Genomic DNA, 25,721 nt, shown 5'->3' with positions numbered 1-25,721 from the left:
AGGCAGCCGCCCCAAGCAGGACTCAAACCCAGACCCACCCCAGAACAGGCCCCAGCCAAACCCACTGCACCGTCACATCCACTCTATTATTACAATGTTTAAAGTAAAAATTATGAGAAGCCTTCATTATCTCACCAGTAACAATTAAATGCTTCCATATGATATTATCTTTGTAAAAAGAATAATATTAATGAATACTGCATTAACATTGGTTTAATAAAAGCAAAAATGTATGCATTTTGCTATATAGATGCATTTTAGAGCGATAGTTATGTTAACAGAATACTGTGTTGAAGAGACATTCTATCCATAATGGGATATTCTGTACATGAGTCAGTAAGGAGATTTGTAACATGGTAATTCATACACGTTTCATGATCTATGTCAAGTCTTCATATTTGTGCAGAAAATCGGTGTCGTGTTCCACTCCCGAGTCAGAGATTGTTCCCATCTTCTCAGTGAGGAAGGGAATACAAATCGAAGACTGTCCGCTCCTTGTGATGTCTCCAATAGCAGGCCAGTTGATGGGTTATGAGGAGAAAAGGGTGTGGCATGTGCTTCAGATGGGTGATAGAGCTTTAGTCTGATCTATGTTATATTTGAAAATTCAACAAAGTTATTTTACACTTTCACATTTTGAATAACACAAATTAATGGGTTTAAAAAGATGCATAACAATTGTTTACGACGTGATGAACTACAAGACGTATGCGCTAAGAACCAAGTAGTAACAAAAATAGAACAATTTTAAGAGTAAGTCTGTACACTAGGTGCTCAGCATGAAGAAAGTCAAAGTTTTGGGTCTTAGTGTGAAGGTTTTGTAATTCAGTGGCTCATTAAAAATTGTATGTTACTGCAAACAAGTGATACATCTGAGCTATGGATTTTAGCGCAGAGAAAGCCGAAGGTCACAGAGGGCACTGAGATACTCTTCGTTCTCCAGATCAAGTAAAAGTGCCTTCTCATAGCACTCTATAGCTTCACGTTTCTCGTCCCTCGTTTGATGAACGTATCCCAGAATCCCAAAGGCTTCGCCATCCCCGGGGTTCCTGGAAATGCGCCTCCTTGCTAAGTTTTCTAGTTTAAAAATGCATTTCTTCCCCTCTCTTGTGTCCTCCTGCATCTTAGACCCTTCCATGTAATGCTTCATGGCCAAGGATTCCGATTTTTTGTGGTACAGGAGGAAGTCTCCGTAACATCTGTGGACCTCCTGCAGATGTTCATTTTTAGTTCTGGCAAGCTGCAGTGTTTCCTGAAGCAACTGCTCTCCTTCTTCTATGCTTTTCTTTTCTCCATAAAGCAGCCCTAGATCCATCTGAGCATAAATGAAAGATGGCTTGAGCCTGATGGCCTGTTCCAAGTGAAAAATGCTCAAATTAAGCAGCTCTTCTACTTCTGCTCTGTTTGCATCATGATTTCTCATTTTACATAAATGGATTTTTTTCATCTTGTAGCTGGTGGCGATTTGATGATGCAGGAAAGCTGAATTTGGCGTTTGTTTGAGAGCCTTCTTCAGGAGAGCCACAGACTTTTCCAGAGATCCACTCTGGCGGTAAAATTTTGCCACATATCGGGTCACATAGGGGTTGTCAGGCGAGATCTCCAAAGCCTTTTCCACCAGATCTTCTGCCTCCCTCATTTCCTTGAAGACACAAAGCCTCAGACCCAAAAGGACCATGATTAGAGCATCTCCTGGGTTCAACTCCAGTGCACGCCTCAGTTGTTTCACAGCTTGCGACTCTTCAGCACTTGTGACGTCCCATTCGATGCGGTAGAGCGCGATAGCATAGCCAGCGTTCCACTCACTGTCATCCGGCTCCTCCTCGAGAGCCTTCCGGAAACATTCTTTAGCTTTCTCATAGCATTTCCGAGAATACTTGAGGAAGGTCCATCCTTTCTCCGCATTGACCACTGCTTGAAGGACAGATGGAGGAAATTGCTCCTTAAGCTCTTCCAGCTTCTCAATGTAGATCCAGGATGTTGAGTAGTCACCCATGTAGTAGTACAACCAGGCAAAGTCTCCGTAAGTGACAACAAGCAGCTTCTCGCAGTCTTTCTTATTGTCTTTCTGAACAAGATCTTCAGCCTTCTTCAAGTCCTCCAGTGCTTCCTCGGGCAAGTTTTGTCGGTACTTTGTGAATGCCAAGAAGCTCAATAAACGACCGGTACCTGTTTCCTCCCCGACATAGAAGATACAATCATCTTCAAGCCTATTCTGCAGATCAGTAAGATCAGCATCGCATTCCTTAAGGCTCCAGGTGAAGTGACACTCAAGCTGGAGAAGTTTGGTTTGCAAGGACATGTCTGGATTCAACCTGTTAAAAGTTGAGTTCAGCATTAACATATCGGTCCTGACTTTTTACCACTGCATCATGTGTGACTAACTCACATAAATACTGTAGATTGGAGTCCTTTCTGACCTGAAAACAACTTTATATCTAAACTAAAGTAACTTTATAACTCCTACATTGCAGCTCTGATTTCTTGCTCCACACAGGTCCTCAAACAGCACCTTTCAACTATCATTTCTGGCAATTTGTTGTAGTTTATTTCAGTGTTAAAATGATTCTGATGTAATGTTTCATTCAATTTATGTTCTGCCCTCTTCTTTATGTGCATGTTAAAATACTGATATCAAGCCATAAGAGGTAGCACTTACGTCATTTCGAAGAACAAAGGTAGATGCTGTCGTCTTCCTTTCGATGTGTCTCTAATTTTAATGCAGCGAGCAGTGATTTAAGTACAAGGAAGAATAACATTCTCCTCCCACTTGTGATGCTGTGACTTGGAATGAAAACTGGAATGTTGGAGAACCTGAGAATTACTTTCACTTTCTGAAAACAGAAAGTTAGTTTCAGCTGTGTTTGTCAACTCTGTTTTAAAGAGCAGAATCTTTCTCTCCCCCCACTGATCTTTTCCTCCCTATTACTATATGTCAGGAGTGTCCAACCCTGCTGCACACTGACCCTTGTTCCTGTTTCACTGACTCCCATGTACAGTGTTTTACTGAGTTCAAAAGCACATGGACACATCACACGCTTTGCACATGTTCTGACACTTTCCCCTTCCAAGCACCTTGCAATTGTTTACATGGTTGGATAGTTTCGCTGGGGCAATTTTTGGACAGGGACCCTGCTCAAGGGTACTACAGCTGGAGTGGGGATTTAAACCTATGACCTTCAGGACCCAAAGCAGCAGCTCTTACCACTGCACTACCAGCTTTCCCCCCCTCCACACCCCTTTCTGCACTGTTAACTATGTGTTGGGTTCAATGTCATTTTTCAACTGTCCGCATCTGAACTTATGCTACTCCAGAAGTACCTGTACCGGTGATGACCGGCAAAGGTTTCTGATGTTTTCCAGAAGCAGAGTCCATTGCTTCACTTAGGCACTTAGGAATGATGGTGACTGAACTCTTAAAACACAAATGTTTTATATAGATGTGAACAAAGGGTTGCCTAAAAGAAGAGAATGGAAGTATTATTATTATTATTATTATTATTATTATTATTGATAGCCAATCGAAACTGGACATGCTTCCCATAACTTGCACCTTCTGTTTGAGCACAGAAATATCGGTCAGCAGCTGAAGATTAATAACGCTGTAATTTAACGGCGAAAGACACATCGAGATTCATAAAATGCAATCAGTTTTCGTTTTGAATATTTGTGTGGGTGTCAATTTATGTGAGCGTGTTATGCGTTACTTTGTAATCCCTGCTGAATTTAAGAAGTGCCTGAACTTTGCGGCGTTTAAAACAGTATCCATGAATTATGTTATAGTCTTTTAAGACATATATTTGTTTTTTTCAGGAGAGTGTATTATTTTTTTCATAGGGGTTTATAGGACTGCACAAACACCAGAAATACAATTCAGGGGATAATCAACAAAAGACACTGACACAATTGAAAGGGTTGAGGTTTTATTGTTGTTCTTTTAGACTATGATGTCCTTCTAAGGAAACTACAGTATTAATTCTGAGTTTTTAGCCATATTTTGGAATGCAGCCCTTCTAATTCATGCACTTTATGTGTATTTTACCAAACACCTCAATTGTTAATATAGCCACACTGATACAATGTTATTGATCCCCCTGTAACCTGTACTGTTATATGATACCATAGTGGCTGTACAAACCACACTCAACCCCCCCTCTTCCCACAGCTGAGCTCCACCTATGTTTATTTGTTTACCTGAAGCTTTTCTCCAAAGCAACTTACAACATTAAGTTATATACAGTTATTTACCCAATTACACAGTTGGGTAATTTTTACTGGAGCAACTCAGGGTAAGTATGTTGCTCAAGGCTACTGCAGCTAGAGGTGAGACTCAAACCAACAACCTTCACGTCCAAAAGCAGCAGCTCCAACCGCCACGCTGTCAGCTGCTGAAGGCGGCTCAGAAGAGATCAGATTCAGGATGGAACTCTCCAGATGTCCTCACGTCCTCCGACGGCAGCCTCTCCTGCCTGTCCTCGGCACTCAGGAAGTCCAGAATCTCATAGGCCTCGCGAACCCTCTGCCCGGCACTGATCCACTTCTCTGCTATCTTCCTGAGCTTCCTACCAGCCTGTTCCCAGTTGTGGCCCTGTGCCAGCAGCTTGTACGCGCTTTTGAGCTGAGCCACGGCCTCGATGTCGTCCTTCTTCCTGTAGAAGAGGAACGTGCCGTAGGAGGTGTGACAGCGCTGCCTCTCCAAGTCCGAGAGAGACTCATCCTTCAGAAGTTCCCGGAAGATCTCCTCGGCCTCGGCCAGCCGTCTATTCTGCCCGTAGGCCTCAGCCAGGTCAATTCTGGCGTACAAGTTGGACGGCTTGATTTCCACCGCTTTCCTGAAGTGGCGGATGCATTCTGCAGCTTTGGCCCTCTTCTGGGCCGCAGGGACTCGATTCGCCGCGTTCTGCGCCTGGAACATCTGCAAGAGCTGATGCTTGTGGCATAGGCCGATCTGGTGGTGCAGGAAAGAGGAATTCGGGGACAGAGCCACTGCCCTGCCGAGAATCTCCAGAGACTCGTCGATTGACCCCTCCAGCCGCAGATACTTCGCCACGTACCTAGTTACCTTAGGTACATCAGGTGCCAACCTCAGCGCGTCTTCGACAAGCTTCAAGGACTCGCCTTTGCAGCTATTCTGGAGTTTCAGGGCCAGGAGCACCATGAGCTCAGCATTGTCGGCTTCCAGCTGTAGCGCTCTGCGAAGCTGAACTACCGCTTCGCTGGCGGCAGGCACTACGCTCGTATCCCACGCTATTCCTTCAAGCCGGTACAAGACCACTGCATATCCTGCGTTGTAGGACACGCTGTCCGGCTCCCCCTCGACGGCCTTCCGGAAACTCAACTTTGCCCTCTCGTAAAACGTTGCCCCGAGCCATAAGAAGGTCCATCCTTTCTCGCCTTCGACTGCAGGCGAGCTGCAGGAATACTGCGAGGACCCTTTAATGCCCTTGCAGATTTCCTCTAGCTTGCCAAGGTAGGCCTTCGTGTCGACCAGGTTACCGAGGCGATAGTGAACCCAAGCAAAGCTAGCGTAGTTCACCAGGAACATGGTGTCCGCCTCTTTGTCTTCCTCTAGCACCGTCTCTGCCTTCTGGAGAAACTCGAGCGCCTTTTCACTGTTCCCATCCAGGTCGTTCAGAAAAGCTAACAAGTTGAGATACGTGGCATGGCACCGGCGGGGTCCCGATTCCACCCGCTGCTGGAGCTTCGCCGGTATGTTGGCAATATCTTTGATGTCACTTTTCCTGACGCCCCATGTGAAGGGACACTCCAGTTTTTGCAGCGTCTCCTCCAGATCTTTGTCGGCGACACTAAAAAAATCCCAAAAAAGGACATCAGATCAAACAAAAAAGAAACAAATGAAAAAAATTCATTAAACTGCATTGCATCCGGTGTTTATGTAATTATTAACTGTATAAGTGAAAAGGAAGTATTTTTACATAAACATAGAGGGAAACTCACACACACACACACACACACACTGTCTGAACCGCTTGTCCCATACGGGGTCGCGGGGAGCCGGAGCCTAACCCGGCAACACAGGGCGTAGGGGACACACCCAGGACGGGACGCCAGTCTGTCACAAGGCAGCCCAAGCGGGACTCGAACCCCAGACCCACCGGAGAGCAGGACCCGGTCCAACCCACTGCGCCACCCCCCCGTATAATAATTATGTTCAGACAATATAAGACACGAGGTTGAATTTATGTGCACTACAGAGGAATATTATTCGGTAATATTGATGGTAAAAACCGCCCTACCTCATCGTGCGAGCGCGGGTCCGAATTCGCGTTCACAGATGAAACGGACCGGTGCGAACCTGTCGGAGAGAAGGAATGGAAATGGAAACAGAAACTTAAGGCAGAAAATTAACGCCGAATGGGGGGCGGCCAGCAGGGGGCGTGTTTGTGGCGCGGCGTTTCTGAGGAAACGGAGAAGAGTCGCTGGAAGGGAAACCGAAACTTAACGGGGACCGTAATCCCCCGCACTGCCAGCAGGGGGCGCCGTGGCACAAGTGCGCCGTCACCGCCGTTGTCGGTTTCCGCAGGTTGAATTAACGTGAACTGTGTCTTCTGTGTAATAAACATATCTTGGGGAAATATTTATGTTATCAGTTTTATCTATATTAACATTGTATTACTCAGTCTTAGTTGTGAAGTATTATTTTTCTGCTTTAGATTATTTATGCAGGCACATTAATAAGTTCATTTATAAGTTTATTATCTGTACTGATGAGCCAGTCCAAACGTTGATTATTGTTTTGTTAACTTTGTGTTATTGAAATAAAAAAGCAGGATTTAAATGCACAGCTGTTTTAAGTTGCATCTTAAAGGGGCGGCACAGCAGGTAGCGCTGGTGCTTCACAGACACGGGTCGTCGCCCGATGGGTTTGGATGTTGGTTCGAGTCAAGGCACTGTGTGTTTGTGTCAAGTTCACATGTTTTCCAAGAGCTCACGAGGGTTTCCTCCTACGGTTCAAAGACACGTCTGTGGGGTGTGTGTACATGTGGTGTGTCGGGTGCTTCCAGGATCGGCTCCGAACCACCGCGACTCGGCACTGGGTGAAGACATTTCGGAAATGAAAAAAACTGTATGAATTTCCTTTAATTTTTTTGAATGAGTTATTTTTATAGTCAGGTTACTATAACAGCCACACAGGACAGAACTGTTGTGTTTTTCTATGATGTTTTAATACCTGCTGGTTTTGGAGGCACCACCAAGTTACGTTTTATTTTTATTTTTTCTACATTTTATTTCTAGCCTGGCAGTGCTCATTATCCTGCATTTATATGTTTTCCAGCCCAATTCAGCACTAGTTACTGTAAGTGTTTTCCATTTTTCATAACAGTGATATTGCGCCTCGAAAACTGAACGGTACTTAGTTTGACCACGAGGCGGCGCTCTTCTCAAGCGCAAAATCACTCAATGGACGCGAGACCGCGCGCTTGCGAGCGCTGTAGTAGTTTAACATGTTTAAGCTCGCATACAGTTTTGAAGCCGACTTTGTCTGCAGATTTTTTTTTTTTGTCTCTCTTTATGAGTTTGACGCCTTCCGTCATTTTCAGCACGAGCGCCACGAGCCTCAGCACGTGAAAAGTGTTCATAGATAATAATTCATCGTAAGAGAATGATAGTACGAAATGGCTTATTATCATGGGACGGAGGGACTTTTCGTTTTCCTTCTGCCCTTTAACTTAGGACACATTTGAATCGTGAGTGTAGCGTAGCGAAATATTTAGAGCAAAAGCTGCTTTTTAATTTTTTTTTTTTATACGATTTCAATAGCCGCTTATGGAAGGAAGGGTCGCGGTGCACCGGAGCCTATCCGGCAATCGTTGGGCGCCAGTGTGTCTCGCAATGTAGCCACACATACACACATTCATACAGACACAGTCTCTCTCTCTCCCTTTGTGTCTTTTTTTTTGTCCAGAATAATAAGAGCTGTTTTGAACAGAAAGACTTCAAAGACCCAAAAGCCCGGCAGCGGAAAAATTCTCACATGGCGCCAAGCGCTGCTCACCACAGTAGAGTGGAGCACAAAGACGCCTGGTGGAAAACCCAGCGTGACGTGCGTGTGGGTGGGACCAGCAGATTTAAAAGGCTCAGCGGAGCTCCGGAGCACTCAGATCTACAGGAGAGCTCACAGCGATGGCAGGAGTCACACAAGGCCTCTGGGACCTGCTTCTGGAGTACAAGGGGTGGCTCAGGTCGCCCTTCTTCCCCGTGTTCTTCTCGCTCACGGCGTACCTCGCCTTCTGCCTGCCCTTCGTGCTGCTCGACGCCATCGCCCCCAGGGTGGCCCTGGTGCGCCGCTTCAGGATCCAGCAGCGCAGCCACGTGTCCTGGGCCATGATGTGGAACTGCCTGGCTCAGGCGCTCTACAACCACGTCGTCTTCATCTTCCCGCTCACCGTGATGCACTGGTACTGGCGCCCCGTCCGCTTCCCCGGCGAGGCCCCCGGGCTGCTGCGGGCGGCGGGGGAGATGGTCGCCTGCCTCCTGCTCTTCGACTTCCAGTACTTTGTGTGGCACCTGCTCCATCACAAGGTGCCCTGGCTGTACCGCACCTTCCACAAGGTGCACCACAAGTACACGTCCACGTTCGCCCTGACCACCGAGTACTCGGGCGCCTGGGAGACGCTGTCGCTGGGCTTCTTCGCTGCGGTGAACCCCATGCTGCTGGGCTGCCACCCCCTGACGGAGATGCTCTTCTTCGTGCTCAACATCTGGCTCTCGGTGGAGGACCACTCGGGCTACGACTTCCCCTGGTCCACCCACAGGCTCGTCCCCTTCGGCCTGTACGGCGGCGCCCCGCACCACGACCTCCACCACCTCAAGTTCAAATCCAACTACGCGCCCTACTTCACGCACTGGGACAGACTCTTTGGCACCTTGCACACCAGCTGAACTTGTGCGCCCTGGACATTTGCGCCCAGGATGGACTAACGCCAGCGACTGGATTACCTTTCTTTTATATTAAAAGACAGAAGAAAAATGTGCTGAACACTGTTGTCATGAAGGATACTATTGTTATTATTTTTATTATTAATGTGGTGTTGTTGTTGCTACTACTAACTTATTGAAAATTCCATATTGCAATGAAGTCTTTATTAAATTTATTATATTTATTTACCATGAATTTGACTTGTCTATTCCTTATACGTCCTGCAATGTCTCTAAAGCAATTTATCCTCGGTGAAATAATTAAAAGAACACTGTTATAATGAGACAACAACTGTTATCTAATTTTCAAATTTCAAAGCTTTTTTAATAAAATATTTCAATTTTGCCCATGAAAGGGAAGTTGTGCTCCCACGAGATGCAGTACATTTGGAGAATGACGGAAAACACCTGGAAAGGATACGTTACATTTAGCTGGTACTTTGCTCCAAGGTAACTTATAATTGCTTACCCAGTTATACATTTACAGTTATTCACTTAGCAGATGCTTTTCTCCAAAGCAGCATACAATGGATACTATGTAGCGTTATCAGCCCGCACACCTTACTCACCACGGTGATTTACACTGCTAGAGACACTACTTACAATGGGTCTCACACGCTCTATGGGGGAAACCTCAACAGCATGTCTTTGGACTGTGGGAGGAAACCCATACAGACATGGGGAGAACATGCAAACTCTACACAGACTGAGCGGGGATCAAACCCATGTCCTCTTGCACTACCCAGGCACTGTGAGACGGCAGCGCTACTCACTGTGCCCCCGTGCTTGCCCATTTAGGGGCGGCTGAGTAATTTCACTGGAGCACTTTTACAGTAAGTACCTTGCTCAAGGGTACTACAGCTGGAGGTGGGATATGAAACTACAACCTGTGGTTTAAAGACAGCAGCTCAGAACACTACTCTACCAGCTGTACATTAGGTTGTGCAGAATATACTGTATATGTAATAAACAGCGATCAGCCAAATCATTAAAACCACTGAGAGGTGAAGTGAATAACGTTGATTATCTCGGTACAATGACACCTGTCAACAGTTGGGCTGTATTAGGCAACAAGCGAACAGTCGGTTCTTGAATTTGATGTGTTGGAAGCAGGAAAAACGGGAAAGCGTAAGGATCCGGGCGACTTTAACAAGGGCCAGATTGCGATGCTAGACGATTGGGTCGGAGGATCTCCAAAACGGCAGGTCTTGTGGGGTCTTCCCGGTATGCAGCGTTTAGTAGCTACCAAAAGCGCTCCAAGGAAGGACGACCGGTGAAGCGGCGAAGGGTCATGGGCGCCCAAGGCTCACTGATGCGCGTGGGGAGCGAAGGCTAGTCCTTCTTCTCCGATCCCACAGAAGAGCTGCTGTAGCACAAATTGCCGTACCACCTACCTGAAGACTGATGCGGACCACGTACACCCCTTCATGGTAACGGTATTCCCTGACGGCAGTGGCCTCTTTAGGCAAGATAATGAGCCCTGTGACACTGCAAAAATTGTTCAGAAATGGTTTGAGAAACATGACAAAGAGTTCAAGGTGTTCACTTGTCCTCCAAATTCCCCAGATCGCAAGCCCATCGAGCATCTGTGGGACGTGCTGGAAAAACAAGTCTGATCCATGGAGGTCCACCTCATGACTTACGGGACGTGAAAGAACTGCTGCTAAGATCTTGGTGCCAGAAAACACAGGACACCTTCAGAGGTCTTGCAGAGTTCACACCTCGACGGGTCAGAGCTGTTTTGGCGGCACGATGGGGACCTGCGCAATACGAGGCAGATGGTTTTAATGTTGTGGCTGATCGGTGTATATTATATTATATTATATTCCATTTCTCGCACTGGTGTAGCAGCCGGTTATTGAGAGCCACGTGCACTACAAACAGTGTAAACTCTTCCACATTTCCCACGTTTCCTCCTAAGATCCACAATCAGCGACAAGAAACGGCCTGTTAGACGTGTGCAAAACCCAGATCACATCACAAGTAGAAAGCGAAAAAAAAGAAAGTGTTTGGAACCTCAGACGAATTCTCATTTTTCTGAAGGTCTCTTAGGCCTTGGGCTTGTTCAGACTTAAAGAGTCACATGGTGTGGTAAGAAGGTCATTAGCGTGTGTACCCTGCAATTACTCGTAATCGGGCCCCCTCCCCAAAAATCTCGTCTGTAGCTGCGATTGATGCCAGTGAAGATTTTTCGTTCTGCTACAACTTGCCTTCATTTCAGAAAAAGGCTGTCAGATCTAATTGGAATGCAGTTTACCTTGATTTGTTTAAAGCATCTTACCACGAATTTATTGTGTACTGAACATGGAACATGTGCTGAAGGCAGCAAAAAAAAAAAAAAAAAAAATGAAAAAGGCTTCACATATATACTCTCCCCATGTGCAGGTATCATAAAATGAGTGTGGGGGTGGGGGAGCTGCAGGTAGTTGGCTTTTAATGGAATCCTGGAAATCCCCCAAGCAGGTCCACCCTAACCTCCCCTGGTCAACAGTCGGCAGGACATGTGGCACAAGGAGGCCTTGATAAACACAGAGCCCGACTTCCTTTATGTTTCACACAATGAGCTGGACTTTTCCCGTCAAAGTGAAATAAAATATCAGCCTGTTTTTTTTTTTTTCTTTTTGTCCCCTTTATTCCCAGGGCGGCTTCAGTGGAGGTGCGTGAGGATATTCCACAGCCATGAATGTCCTGCCCTTTGTCGGTGAACTTTTTCTGTAGACTTGCAAGAAAACACATGCACTGAGCAAATATTTTTTTATTTTCCCTCCTGCTCTACGACGGGCGGTAAGTTCCTAGATGCCTGGATTCCCAAGACACAACATTTCCCTCATGTGAGGAAAAGAAAGACCTGTTGGTTGCAAAGGAATAAAAAGATGTGATTCCGTCTGTCAGGGTTTAGCTCGAGGGCAGAGACCTGTACGCTCGTTCGGTCAGAGTTGCGTAACCATCAGGTCACACACTTCATGTTTTGTCACAGTCTCCTCGCTTTCCTTTCTTTCCTCCATCAATCACATTGTCCTACTCTGGACTCTCTTCTTTTTAGGAGGAAGTGGTTACCTCTTAACCATGTGGGTAACAGTGAGAGGTCTTTTATTTCTTTAGCGACTGATGTTTTCCTCCATCTGTCCAACCATCTGTCCATCCATCCGTCAATCTACCTTTCCATCCATTCATCCATCCATTCAATTGTCAATCCGTCCATCCATCCATCCATCCATCCATCCATCCAATTGTCAATCCATCCATCCATCCATCCATCCATCCATCCATCCATCCATCCAACCATTCAATTGTCAATCCATCCATCCATCCATCCATCCATCCATCAATCTATCTTTCCATCCGTTCATCCATCCATTCAATTGTCCATCCATCCATCCATCCATCCATCCATCCATCCATCCATTCAATTGTCCATCCATCCATCCATCCATCCATCCATCCATCCATCCATTCAATTGTCAATCTGTCTGTCCATCCATACGTCCGTCCATCCATATGTCCTTCCATCCATCCATCCATCCATCCATCCATCCATCCATCCATCCATCCATCCGTCAATCTATCTTTCCATCCGTTCATCCATCCATTCAATTGTCAATCCATCCATCCATCCATCCATCCATCCATCCATCCATTCAATTGTCAATCCATCCATCTGTCAATCTATCTTTCCATCCATTCATCCATGCATTCAATTGTCAATCTGTCTGTCAATCCATCCATCCATCCATCCGTCCATCCGTCCATCTGTCCACCCATCCATCCATGGTGGTCTTAAGCCCATTCTGGAAGCTGGGCTGCAGTAGGAAACCCACAAAAGCATGCAAATAGCACACAAACTCCACACAGACTGAGCTGGATTCAAATCTATGTCCAAACCAACAGCCCAGGAGCTGTGAGGCACCAGCCTCACCTGTCAGTTCTTTATCTATTTTTTTCTCTTATTTCACAAACATATTTTAAAGATAACATTCTAGTAAGAAAGCATGTGGACAAAGAACAGTCACACAGCAAGAGAAGCCAAACGCTCCGTTCAGATGAGATAAGCGCTGACTTGTAGACGAGAGCGTTTCAAACCCTGACTCCCACCCACAGCTTTCCCACTCACCTTGTCTTTTAGCATCAGTTTTCCAGCGTTACTGTTCACTGCCAAACAAAAAAGTTTACAGTACGCAGCTCATCATTTCATACAGTCGTCATTATTTTGATTCAAAAATTGCATATTATGTGCACGGCACAAATGATTTTTCCCTCTCTGTAAGATGAAAGACTTGCACAAGATCATATGTTTGATCTTCATCTCGAAATATCTTAGTGAATGGAACTGCGGAACTTTGGGTTTAGGTTTCCTGACCTTTTCGCTTTATGGCCACAAAATGTGTCATTAAGGTAGTTTCCAGTCTATTAATAAAACCATTTTGACCCAAATAGTCTCATCAGGTTTCTGTGTGGCTTCTATGCTTTTGTTTTCTGTATTTAAATGAAACAGCCTAACACTATAAAATGCCCTTTTCTGGTTTTTTTTTTTTAAATTGTGGTGCCATTCTGACAACCGCCTCACAACACGCACGTACAGATTTAACATGGTATTTTCTGTGCTCTCTTCCTCAAATCATTTTAGCTGAATGCAGGAGTGTGCAGTAAATCCGAAAAAGCCGCCTGTCAAAGTCTTTTGTCTTGACACAAAAAGTGGATTTACATTTGAATTGGAAGAGGTTTAAACGTTGGTTATTTACCTGTGTTCGCAGGGCGCTTCGTACAACGTGTCTCGGCAATGTTCATCTTAGAGCAAAATACCTTTAATACTCTTATTTACCTCCATCCATCCATTACTGAACATCCCCCAGGGTATCAATAAAGTATTTATCTATCTATCATCAATAGCTGACATGCCTGTGGTCTGGAACCTATTCCAGAGGCACATGGTAAGAGGAAGGGTACACGACTTATCTCAGTGCAATAGCGCACACACACACACACACACACATTGTCAGAAACCGCTTGTCCCAAGCGGGGTCGCAGCGAGCCAGAGTCTAACCCGGCAACACAGGGCACAGGGCCGGAGGGGGAGGGGACGCACCCAAGACGGGACGCCGCTCCATCGCAGGGCACCCCAAGCAGGACTTGCAGCAGGACAAACCCCGGACCGACCAGAGCGTGGGACCCGGCCAAACCCGCCGCGCCACTGCGCTCCCCCAGTTTTGAAAACATTAACACGCAATTGTTGATCGGTCTCCCTGAAACACTTGGGAAGAAACACACACGGACACCAGGAGAACACGCAAACTGCACGTAAACGGAGGCGCGTTCAAACCCAGAGCGCGGGAGGCAACGGCTCTTCTCGCGCCTAGTCCCGAGTCAATTTCTTCATCCTGTTAGTCAGTTGCCGCATGTCCTAGTGGCACATTCAGTTTAAAAGAAAGGGAGCAGATTACTGGTTAATGACTCAAGATCAGAAGGTTGCTGGTTTGTATCGCAGGAGGATCTTGTGTCAGGAACCGCGAGGAAAAACACGTAACCTGAATTGCGTCGGCAATTTTTGGCTTTGAGAGTAGGTAGCATCGGCACGTGCCGCCCCCGCAAAGGGACAGCTGCTAGCGTAGAGGTCAGAATGGCTGCTTTTGTAACCAGAAGGTTGTAGGTTCGAATCCCACTCGCTGCTGCTGCACCCTTGAGCAATGTACTTCCTGTAAAATTTCCCTAAGGCATTATAAGTTGCCTAACTGTATAAATTGTAATGTTGACTAAGGGAACAAATGGAGATGCTGGCCAAGAAGAAGCACAACGGTAAAGAGCGTCCACGATGGCCCAGTGCATCCTGTCTCCTTTCAGGACGGCGGCACCGTGCGGTTTTCCGCCTCTGCTGGAATGACTAACGACTTCAGTGACGAAAGAAACTGCTGAAATATGTGAAGAAAACAAGTTCGGTCAAGTGCTCCGGTGCGAATTCCCAATAACGCTGGAGCCCATCCAAGAGATGAAGCGCTGAGGTGCAAGTGAATTGGTCTGGTTCAAATAGCAGCTGGTAACCGTGGCAACGGTGGAGGAAGACATGTCGCAGTTATTATAGTTCAGGCATCGTTAATATTATTATAGCCAGGTCCACCCGACATTATGAAGGCCACTATCCATCCAAATTTCTTTTATTTCATATTTTGCAAACAAGCAGTTTTAATGAACCCCATTAAAATTCTTATGTTAAATTATTGCAATGCTCGCATACCACCCGACAATGGAAAATGGTAAAGTATAAATGTCGTGTCTCTTCAAGTGACTGAAAAGGGATGCGCACTTCCTTCAGTCAGTCAGTGTTCGTTCAGCTTTGTGCTCCTTCAACCTTCGCTGACTGCAATCTCATCGTGAGCGCTTCGAGGTTCCGAACCGCAAATTCGTTTCCCCAGAATTTTTCTCATCGTTTTTCAGATAAAATCTCATCTGATAACAAAACGGATTGTCTCGCGCAGTCGCATCACCACATCCAGCAGAAGCGCAAACGTTGTTATTGTTATGGGGCTCGTTTCATTTTAGAGGAATTTCCCAGATCAGGTCTTAATGAGGCTCTGACCTCACCTCCTGTGGAAATGTGACTGCGTTAAATAAATCCTCACGCTGAGCCGTTCGGGAAGTGAAAGCTCGGTCTCTGCAGCTGCTGTCCAACATGTACATTTCAAAGATAGAAAATCAGCTGCAGCATATTTCATACCAATGGCTGAAATCTATTTGTGGATTTCAATCAATATTTACCCTTTTATAACAGGTAGTTTTACTCAGAAAGTTTGGAGTCTCAGTGAAGGACCTCCATAAGGTCCTTCAAGTTTTTTGTTCAAAAAGATTATCAAAAACGTGTGTTAAAGGACACCAAAGGCCTTCTGTGGATGTGTAGAAATGCAAATGAGTCTGCGACAAATGTCCGGGTTTACGGGGCAAGAGGATGGGATAAGAACAGTCTGGGTCTCAGGTCTTTGCCAAGCACTTCTGTCTTAAATAGGGGAGCTATGGCAACTAGGTGTCAACTGTCAGTAGGGGCGTGTGTGTGTCACGGTGGCACGATTGCCAGCATGATACACAGATGTAAGTTTTGTTGTGCTTGTGTGATGGTCCATGCGTGCTATAAAGGCAATGCTCCACAGTGGGATGATCACGTGTTCTGCATATGTGCTCATGCGCCGTCTTCCTGCATTTTATTGGACCCTAGAGTGTGAATTGTGTGTCCCCTCCCCGTCCGGCCCCGTGCCCTGCGTTGTCGGGTTAGGTTCCGGCTCGCCACGATCCCCGCTCGGGACGAGCGGTTTCGGTCAACGTGTGCGACTTAGCCGGCCTCGGCTTCTGTAGCGTTATCGGGACATCGGCAGCTATAAACAGCCCACGAACTTCTCCGAAATTTATGTGGAGCGCAGATGTTTCCTGGCTTAAATGGACAGGACAGGTTAAAGAAAGAAAGGCTTACAGTAATCAAAGAGGTAACAGATCACCTGGAAGCTGCTGGAAAGAAACATAGAGGAAAAGGAAATTAGTCAGAGGGAAATTGTCGTCCGTCAGAAACACTGCCGTGTGTTTGTTTCTGTTAATAAAACAGTTGTTTTCATCCGTTACAGGCAGAAGGTTCATACCGTACCTCCTTTTCTACGTCTATTGTTAGTTACCTGGATTACACTCGGGAGAGAAGCGTTTGCGGCCACTTTTTAATGAGTGATTTATCGGGAAACTTGGATGACAAACACGTTCATTGTTCAGAATTTTTATGGCGATTACTCATCTGCTCTCTCGCCCTTATCTCAAGCAAATAAGAGGTCCGCTGCAAGGGCTTTGGATCCAGGGTTGACGGCCAACCGACGACAGTAAATAGCTGCACCGATCGTGGCCCTTTTTCCCACGTTTTACTATTTTCCCACGTCGCCAGGTCGCAGGACATCGGCCACAAGCGCCGAGACTACATTTGCAGACCGTCAGCGGTCACCTCACCTTGTTGCATGCAATGTGTTTTTTGATACGCTCGATCCTCCTTTTAAAATAACTATAATAAGCCTAAGTATAAATGTAATCCAGGGGCCGGAAGCTCGATCGAAAAATTCACGAGTACCAGTCTGGCCCCCATCTGAACTCTGAACAAATAAACAACGACAGTTGGAAATTGAACTTTAACATTGTTGCTTGCAGAAGAAGACCTGAAATGATGAAAATATAAATGTACTTCCTTTTTAAATGTTAATCTAAATGACACAAAGGACATGTATTCTTTTTTTTTTTAGTCTTGCTTCTTGCCAAAGACATGTTAGTATAAGGAGGTGACTCATTTTACTGGGTAATTTTTCTTTCCTTTTTTTAAAAGGTGTAAGTTAATATCGAAGCTGGTTCCTCACAGCGAGGCACCAAGCAGGAAATCCCTCCTGTAGACACATGTACCACGGTGCAGATTGTTGCTTTCAGATTAGGGTTTTAAAGGCTGCTCGAGGTTGGGGTCAGAGCAACGCTTGAGTTACGTCTTTACTGATCCTCTACGGCGACAGAGAAGAAAAAGATGCCGTCAAAACGCATTGTCTTTGCACGAGAGACAGGAACGGAAGCAGAGAAAAACTGCAGAATTTTTTACTTTCTCCATTCTAAAAACATCCAAAAAAAAAAAAAGATATCGACGGTCCCCAGATTTTTTTCTCCAAGATCAGCTCCCTTGTTTTTCCCAGAGTTGCATTGAGACACTATTACGTATAACACGATTTAGTAGATAGACAGGTATTTAGGGCTGACGGATTGTCTGCTGATAAAATCAGCGTTTCATATCAGTGTGATGCTTACTGCCCACAGTTTGTATTTTTTTTTCATGACTTCTGCGCTGTATGTCTCCTCATGACTTCACGCTCTTTCCACTGCTCGCTAGCTGTCCGTCTAGGACCTTTTCTTAGCCTACAGTACGCGTGCCGAAAATATCGTGCAGGTTTTCTGACTTGCGGACAACTGAAACGTGTCACTGTCATTGTTTCACAAATCTGAGCTCCAAGCTGTTCTCTGGTTTTTCGGGAAAAAAAGAGTTGTTTAGAAATGTTTAAATTTGTTTACTGTATATATACCCGAAATATTAAATGTTATTAAATATTACCCTAATTACCCAGTGGGGTCATTTGAAATGGATCTGACTGACACAAACAGCTCACAGACAGCGGTTTCCACTCGACTGGGTTGCAACAGCTTCCACAGGAAAGCTTTCGCAACCCCATGACTCCACCTCGCCGGTATGCCCAGACAAAACCCAAGCAGAACCATTCAAGCGCATGCTTGACTCTTCTGGACATCATTACTTATCAGGACGGTTCTATCTTTTCTGACTCATTCCAGAGGGTACTTTTTACTTCTGCTAAATTCAAAGCGTGCTGAGATAATATTTATCAGTAACTGATCGAAACTCTGGAGCAAGGTACATATGGCAGCCGATTGGGGAGCGAACCTAGATCTGGACCTGAAGGCTGTTGGCTCCAGACCCACAAGAGCACACGCGCACACACACACGCACACACGCACACACACACACACACACACACAGCCTGAACCACTTGTCCCATTCGGGGTCACGGAGCCAAACCCAACAACACAGGACATAAGGCTGGAGGGGGAGGGGACACGCCTGGGATGCGACGCCAGTCTGTCGCAAGGCGCCCCAAGTGGGACTCGAACCCCAGACCCACCGGAGAGCAGGACCCGGTCCAACCCACTGCACCACTGCGCCCCCCTCCCCACAAGAGCTGAGCAAGGCTATTAATCTGCGTTTCCACAGTGTCCAGTGAAATCCAGGTGTGTGGGGTTAAACTATAAAACCATGAATTGTAATAAATGATCCACCCTGATCATCTCATCAGTCAGGAATACCACTGTCCATATAACTGCGGGCAGCTGGTAGCGTTGTGGTCAGAGCTGCTGCCTTTGGACCTGAGGGTTGCAGGTTTGACCCTTATCTCAGGCTGTAGTACCCTTAAGCAAGGTACTTACCCTAAATTGCTCCAGTAAAAATTACCCCATTGTATAAATGGATAAATAATTGTTAATAGATTAACATATAAAGTTGCTTTGGAGACAACTGTCAGATAAATGTAACCCAAGAATGAAATAGATCTGCCCCCTTTGTAAACTATTTTGGCTAGCTTCTTATCAGCAGTCACTGCATGTGCTTTAAATATCTGTCTATCCTCAGTCATATTGTGGCTTCAGGTCAGCTGCAGACTTGGCCGCTTTTGGAGCCCAGTCAACGAAAGGCAGGGCGTTCACTTTTACGCTGGGGCGATTTGGGTGGAGGGTTCACCTGGGTGGCAGGACAGTAGAGTTGAGCTTTCACACACAGCTGGGGCTAAAAGTCTGAGACACCACATCGCCCCAGAAAAGGCGATAGTTTAGCGGATATATTTACATCGCACTATATACAGTAGAGTGTCACATGCAGCTTTGAATAAAAACAAGGTAAGTAACCTTGCAAGAAGTTTGGGGACTGTTGATATGATTGTATTTGTCACATTGGGGTTTCACATATTACTGTGTATCTACCTGCTGTATACTGCCACGGTACAAATGGGTGGCAGGGAGTATCTTCTCAGGGTCATCGAACGGTATCTGAAAGTTCCAACTTGATCCTGCTGCTGGACTTATGAAGAAGGTACTTTACCGCAATGGCTTAACCGCGAGTACTCTGCTGTGTAAAAATGGGGTGGGTACACACACACACACACATTCTAGCCCAGCAACACAGGGCGCAGGGCTGGAGGGGGAGGGGACACACCCAGGGCAGGACGCCAGCCCATTGCAAGGCACTCCAAGCAGGATTCAAACCCCCGACCCACCAGAGAGCAGGACCCGGCTAAATCCGCTGCGCTGCCACACTCCCCTAAGTAAAGAGTAATAAAATATATTTTACCTTTATCCTAGTAAATGCAAATCCAACCTTAAATGTACCTTAAATTCAATTTAATCACCAGAGAAAATCTTACTGGCAAAAAAAAACTGTAAGTGAAAAATTACTCTCCTTCATGACATGGAAGAATACACAAGTGTGACAATATCAGCACCACATGAGAATGTTGCTCAGTTGTCCCCTAAGTGAAATGTGTTCCATATAGTTTCCTTGTTACTCATTTGATTTTTTTGGAACATTTTACAACATGTACTATATCAGACACACACATATTTTCTAAACTGCTTGTGCCATTTGGGGTCACAAGGAGCCAGAGCCTAACCTGGCAACACAGGGCATAAGGCTGGAGGGGGAGGGGACACACCCAGGACAGGAAACCAGTCTGTCACAAGGCACCCCAAGTGGGACTCGAACCTCAAACCCACTGAAGAGCAGGACCTAGTCCAACCCACTGCGCCACCACACCCCCCTATATTGTACTATATAATTTTTTGTTATAATAGCAGCAGTATGGGGATCACTGAATCACTTCCTGCACTTTGTTAACATGAATTTTGATAAAATCTTGGCTATTTTTTTGATAACAATTCAAAGCATAAACAACAGTTGTGTCTGAACTTAATTCGCCGAACTGTGCCAGCGCATGTTTTCTTTACTTTCAACATGCCAGATTTCACAACCTTTCCGATGATGCCTGAATTTTAAAAAGAAACCTTATGTCAATCTTTCAACATTTTCCGTAAAAGAAATTCACATGATATATAGAATGAAACAAGAGCAAGAAAAGCAGAACAAGAAAGGCCAGACAGAAACATCCGCCACTTTGCAAAAAAAGAAAAAAAAAACGAGGTGAGAAAGAGAAAGCTGCCACCATGGTTAAAAATAATAAAAGGAAATTCTTTTGGACCAAAACATAATGTAACTCTGCAGTTCCATCAGGTCCAAATATAACCACATTTCTACATTAAAGCTTTTCTGACCTCATGCCACTTAAGTATAATACCATATATTTTCCTTGTTACTTATTTGTAAGAGAAGTACTTTTCTTCTGGACCATGCAGTATGGTCTCTCCAGTATGGTCAGTCATTTAGGATCTCATGCATACGAATTACATCCAGGAAATGTGTTTTAATTCACTGGCCACACATGTGACACATGACAATGTTATTAATTAACATTTCTGTACTCATAAAGAAATCTTTATTTTAATGTCATTACTAGGTTTAATTGTTATTAAAACATATGGACTAATTTTAAAAGAAACATTTTCATTATTAATTAGAGACTTGTGGTATCACCGAGGGCCTTGCGGCATTAAAAATGGTTCCCTTTATGCTTCTCATCTCCATGCTCAGATGTAATGTGTGGTCAACTATCTGTTGCCTTTATTACATAAGCAAAGCCTTTCTCAAGAACATGCTTTTTCCTCGCATCAGTTCCTTGAAACCCCCTGTACGCAGCCATGTATAATTATTTTTATTTCTTATTTTTTATTTAGCATTATGAACAGCACATGGTCGCGGCCACATAATCAGAGCGAGAAATTCAAAATATTTTCATATACATACAGAGCGAGGACTCAGGGTCAAAAGTTTACAATATATCACAGGTACGATCATGTAGCACTTTCTAATAACTTCCTGATGGGTGTCCAGGCATTCCGGAATTAATTTGAATTATTACGAAGATCAAATGTCAAGTTTTCAAGTGGGGCAAAATATTAACTCTTCAGCCGTCCACAACTTACCGAGGGAACTTCTGGCATAGAACACAACATGAAAAGACATTTCTTTGACAAGTATGTAAGAGCCTATGAGCCATAACATCACAAAGGGCTCTTTTATGCATTAACTGATCACTCCTGGTGGTTTCGTTTGACTGACTTTCTGATGTCTAAAACTGGTAAGTTTGCATTTTCTTCCACAAAAAAGGTACATCAGGTGAACTGCCATAAATATATAAGAACACATGTGTACACCGGGTAGGGCCCCCTCCACCTCCCATCGACTCCTGTAGCTCTAGTATTAGGATATAATGCCTGCAGGCTCATTATTGAAGATCCAGCTGGAATGTTCCGGTATTTTCACACAGGCAGCTTCGACCCAGAAGAACGGATGTGTTGTCACACCAGAATTTTCAGTGCGGGTTGAGTCAACGTGCTTCGCTTCAGGGACCGCACGTTCGACAACTGACACTTGACATCTGACACCTCGGGGCAAAAACCTGGGTGTGAAACAGAATTACGAAGATTCATCCGAGGATGTGTAACATACAGGAAGTTGAGAGTCGCAATGTAAAACGCAACAAAATGATTTTAATTCATTTATTTCTTTTTTTGCAGCCCCAACTGAAGAGGACCCAGAAATTTTCTAGATCCCGGTCCAATAAATCTAAATGTGGGCCGAACTCAGGACCGGGCTATTTTCAGATATGGCCGTTATGGCCATATTTGGGTTCCTCTTCCGGCCGAGGCGCTAAACCACACATCCGATGCAGAGGCGCAGTGGTCCATAGCCCCTCCTGGGAAGAACGCGGTGAGGAACAGGGTACTCTGGAAGGCACACCGGACCATCACAAGACACCCATTAATGACACCTAAGATCTACATGTCCTTAGATTCTTTCGTTCAATCATTCATTATAAGTAAGCGATGAAATGCACTCGTTCTACTTTTCTCTGTGATGTACGTTTGGAGAAACGCGAGAAAAGTGAATAAATGCAAATGTAACCGCTTATCCAGAGCAGGACCATGGTGGCACGGAGCCTATCGGGGCGTGAGGCAAGATTCGACGTGGACGCCAGTCCATCGCACAGCAATCGCACACGCTCATTCACACAGCACGTGACAGCTTAGCCGCCACAATTTCGAGTCGCCTGAAACACATCTATGGACTGTGGGAGAAAACCAGAGCACCCCGAGGAAAGCCACACAGACGCAGGGCGAACGGGTAAACGCCACGCGGGCCGAGCTCGATTCGAACGCGTCTGAAGGCAAAGTCCCGGACACGACGTCCCTACGCGTCCAGGATGGGAGGAAATCAACGCACGGAAGAAAAGCCGCACGAATGAGGAGAACGTGGGAACGCCACGCAGATAGAGGTGGACTACAGAGTCGGGCCGAAACCTACAACCCGGGACTTCTTCTGAGGCACCAACAAGACCACCTGCTCGGCCATCGTGCCGCTCAAGACGCCGAATAACACTAAGAGATCTCAGCTCTGCAAACCGAGCGCCAGGAAAACAGACGTTTCAGTAAAATTACCAGGACTGAAACAGAATCTTTTTTTGTACATGGTGAAAATGGTGCTATCTATTCAAAGAAAGAAGCTACGCTTTGCGACACTCGTGTCTCGTGTGAAATAAAGCGTTATTTTGTACTCTGGGCGCTTTGGGGAAGGCGTATTCATTGTGTACTGTGAACGTACTGCAATGTTTAATTGTTATTCCACTGTGAAACTGACATTGACATTGACTTTGCGAACAAAAAGTGGTGCCGCGCGAGGCCGAAGAACATGGAGAACGACCACGGTCTCGCGCGCCCCGTTACGGCCATATTTGGGTTCCTCTTCCGGTCGAGGCGCTAATATCCTGTGGCCAAATATGGGTCCGGAGAGCAAATAGGGGATTTCTACGCAGGAGCCACGTGACCCTCCAGTAAAAGTGTTCAATTTACTTTTCAGCCCTGGTTAACTACCAAAGATATTTAAAAAAAAAAAAAGGCAGGAAAGTGCTGAATAAACAGCGCAATTCCTCTGGCGCTGACTGAGGTGGTGTTTGGACCTGCTGCCAGAGCAGAGAGAGCATACACACACGCATGCTTTGTTCTTTTTTTTTTTTTTTTTTTTTTTTTTTTAAAAAAAAATAAAAGGAAGGAAAGAGCGTTTTTTTTTTTTATCAGCTTAGTCTAGGCAGGAAAAGCACGAGGAAAAGCGAATGGAAATACCGCGGTGACGAAGCGAAAGTTACCGCATGATGGGGAAACGCCACTTGCTTACAAAATCTCAAACATTTATCCCGAAGATAAATTTATATGTTATACTGGATATTATAGAATGTACAAGTGAAGTGTATATAAGCAAAAGCATTCAAAGTTTTAAAGCAGTGCGAAATCCATCAAAGAGGGTCCTCTCTGGGACTCGAACTCAAAACCTTCAGTGTCGGTCCATATCCTTAATCACAAATCCGGCCCGTAAATAAACATTTATTAGGCCACAATTTATTTACGGCAAATTATACTGCTGCTACACGTTTAAAATCACACCACCACAGTCAAATATTTGGAAAACTGTTTGAAACCCGTATCTGAAAGATTTGCAATGTTTCAGCACCGGACTTACATGTTATATTTTCATTTGAATTTATTTATGATACTTGTATCAGGCGAACTAAATGCAATAATTTACATACTAGTAATAACGCACATACACCGGCGGCTGCCTGAACACGCACGTTTCGTGTTGTCATACGTATATTCAAAGGAGACGCCAGTTCCGTATCGATACTTCGATAAATTTAATGTGTCGTGTCGACAAATCCATTATTGCATGTGATACTTTTTAAAATAAATGAATAAATGTTACACTTGTAAGGTTCTAAGTACTGTACTGTACAACCTGTCATTGAATGGAGGGAAATGAGGTTGCCCCCTAGTGTCCGCCTTGCGAATTGCTCCGACAGTTACTGTACTATTACTGCAGTTACTGTACATCCCCACTTATATTAACATTTATTTATTTATCAGACACTTTTCTCCAAATCAACTTCCAATGAACTCTATGTAGTGTTGTCAGCCACACACCTTATTCACCGCAGTGATTTACACTGCTAGATGCACTACTTACACTGGGTCACTCCTCCATACATCAGTGGAACACACACTCTCTCTGTCACTCACACACTATGGGTGAACCTGAACAGCATGCCTTTGGAGTGTGGGGGGAAACCAGAGCACCTGGAGGAAACCCACGCAGACACGGGGAGACCATGCAAACTCCACACAGACTGAGCGAATCTACATCCTCTCGCACCATCCAGGCGTTGCGAGACAGCGTGTCTCAGCGACATTGGCTTGGTTTTCAAATGCAAGTGACATGGAGAAATTCACATGTTCCTCATTCTCACTCTCTACTGTCCACTCTAAACATATCGAAATTTTTCGATTAATGGGATTATATATCAAGTCACTCCTAGGGGGGGCAGCTGAAAGTATAGTAGTTAGAGCTGCTGTTTTTGGATGCAAAAGTCAAAGTAAAAAACATACACACTAGTAGTGGAGTTTTCTGGTCTTCACAGCTGTTATCATACCGTACAATAATTTTTAGTGTCTGATTACTAGCAAGTCACATGATTATAGTGAATAATAAAGGAGTGGACTGATATGACACTTCCTCACTGAGAAAGGTCAGCGGATTCACACTTACATCTTGCTTCCGGGGTATCAGTGTCATAACCCCAGGAATGTCACTGACCACAAAAGCAAAAAACAGGGGTCACTCATAAGTGATGCTTGCTTTTCATACCCAGCATGAGTGTACTAGTGAAAAGCAAAGATCATTGGCAGGTACCCACCACACTCTACAGTTGTAAATGATCAGAGACGGATAGAGTAACGAAACACGGTACGCAAGAAAAAGAACCGTTCCCTTCAACAATGTAATTAATTAAGTAAAAGTAAACACTCGTCCAAAAATTTATAACAATTTACTTATTGCAGCTGGACTGAGGATTCCGAGGAGGAGACCTTGGAGAGAAACAGCAGGGAAGTGGGAGAGCTCCCTAGAACAAACAGTTTGTTAATGCTGCAGGGGCCGTTTTCCCGTAATTTTGGCTGTTTTTGTGCCTGGTTTGATTTGTGTTTGGTGTTTTCTCTGAAGAACTTACGTTCTC

The 25,721-nt window shown here is 45.1% G+C and overlaps 3 protein-coding genes across 3 annotated transcripts; 1 reads left to right on the top strand and 2 right to left on the bottom strand.

Annotated features, from left to right (window-relative positions):
• Positions 1-416: 416 nt before the first annotated feature.
• LOC108939468 (interferon-induced protein with tetratricopeptide repeats 5-like) lies at positions 417-2,703 on the bottom strand. Its single transcript, XM_018760836.2, has 2 exons — positions 2,660-2,703; positions 417-2,315 (listed from the first exon to the last, which is right to left on the bottom strand). Exons 1-2 carry the CDS (start codon positions 2,662-2,664, stop codon positions 887-889), a joined length of 1,434 nt encoding a protein of 477 aa, XP_018616352.2. The 5' UTR covers positions 2,665-2,703; the 3' UTR covers positions 417-886.
• A 1,651-nt stretch (positions 2,704-4,354) lies between these two features.
• Positions 4,355-6,330, bottom strand: ifit9 (interferon-induced protein with tetratricopeptide repeats 9). The gene is made up of 2 exons (XM_018761026.2): positions 6,258-6,330; positions 4,355-5,807 (listed from the first exon to the last, which is right to left on the bottom strand). The coding sequence occupies exons 1-2, from the start codon at positions 6,260-6,262 to the stop codon at positions 4,400-4,402; spliced, it is 1,413 nt and encodes a 470-aa protein (XP_018616542.2). The 5' UTR covers positions 6,263-6,330; the 3' UTR covers positions 4,355-4,399.
• Positions 6,331-8,131: 1,801 nt separating this feature from the next.
• On the top strand, positions 8,132-9,158 carry ch25h (cholesterol 25-hydroxylase). Its single transcript, XM_018761018.1, has one exon. The coding sequence runs from the start codon at positions 8,146-8,148 to the stop codon at positions 8,902-8,904; it is 759 nt and encodes a 252-aa protein (XP_018616534.1). The 5' UTR covers positions 8,132-8,145; the 3' UTR covers positions 8,905-9,158.
• The last annotated feature ends 16,563 nt before the right edge of the window (positions 9,159-25,721 follow it).

The sequence above is a fragment of the Scleropages formosus genome, chromosome 24 (genome assembly GCF_900964775.1).
Source record: "Scleropages formosus chromosome 24, fSclFor1.1, whole genome shotgun sequence".
NCBI lineage: Eukaryota > Metazoa > Chordata > Actinopteri > Osteoglossiformes > Osteoglossidae > Scleropages > Scleropages formosus.
Note: the sequence above shows the minus strand (reverse complement) of the source record. Positions and strands in the feature narration are given on the sequence as shown.

Bases quoted from the DNA above. Each gene is read 5' to 3' on its own strand.
- ch25h (XM_018761018.1), top strand. From the start codon at position 8,146: ATGGCAGGAGTCACACAAGGCCTCTGGGACCTGCTTCTGGAGTACAAG.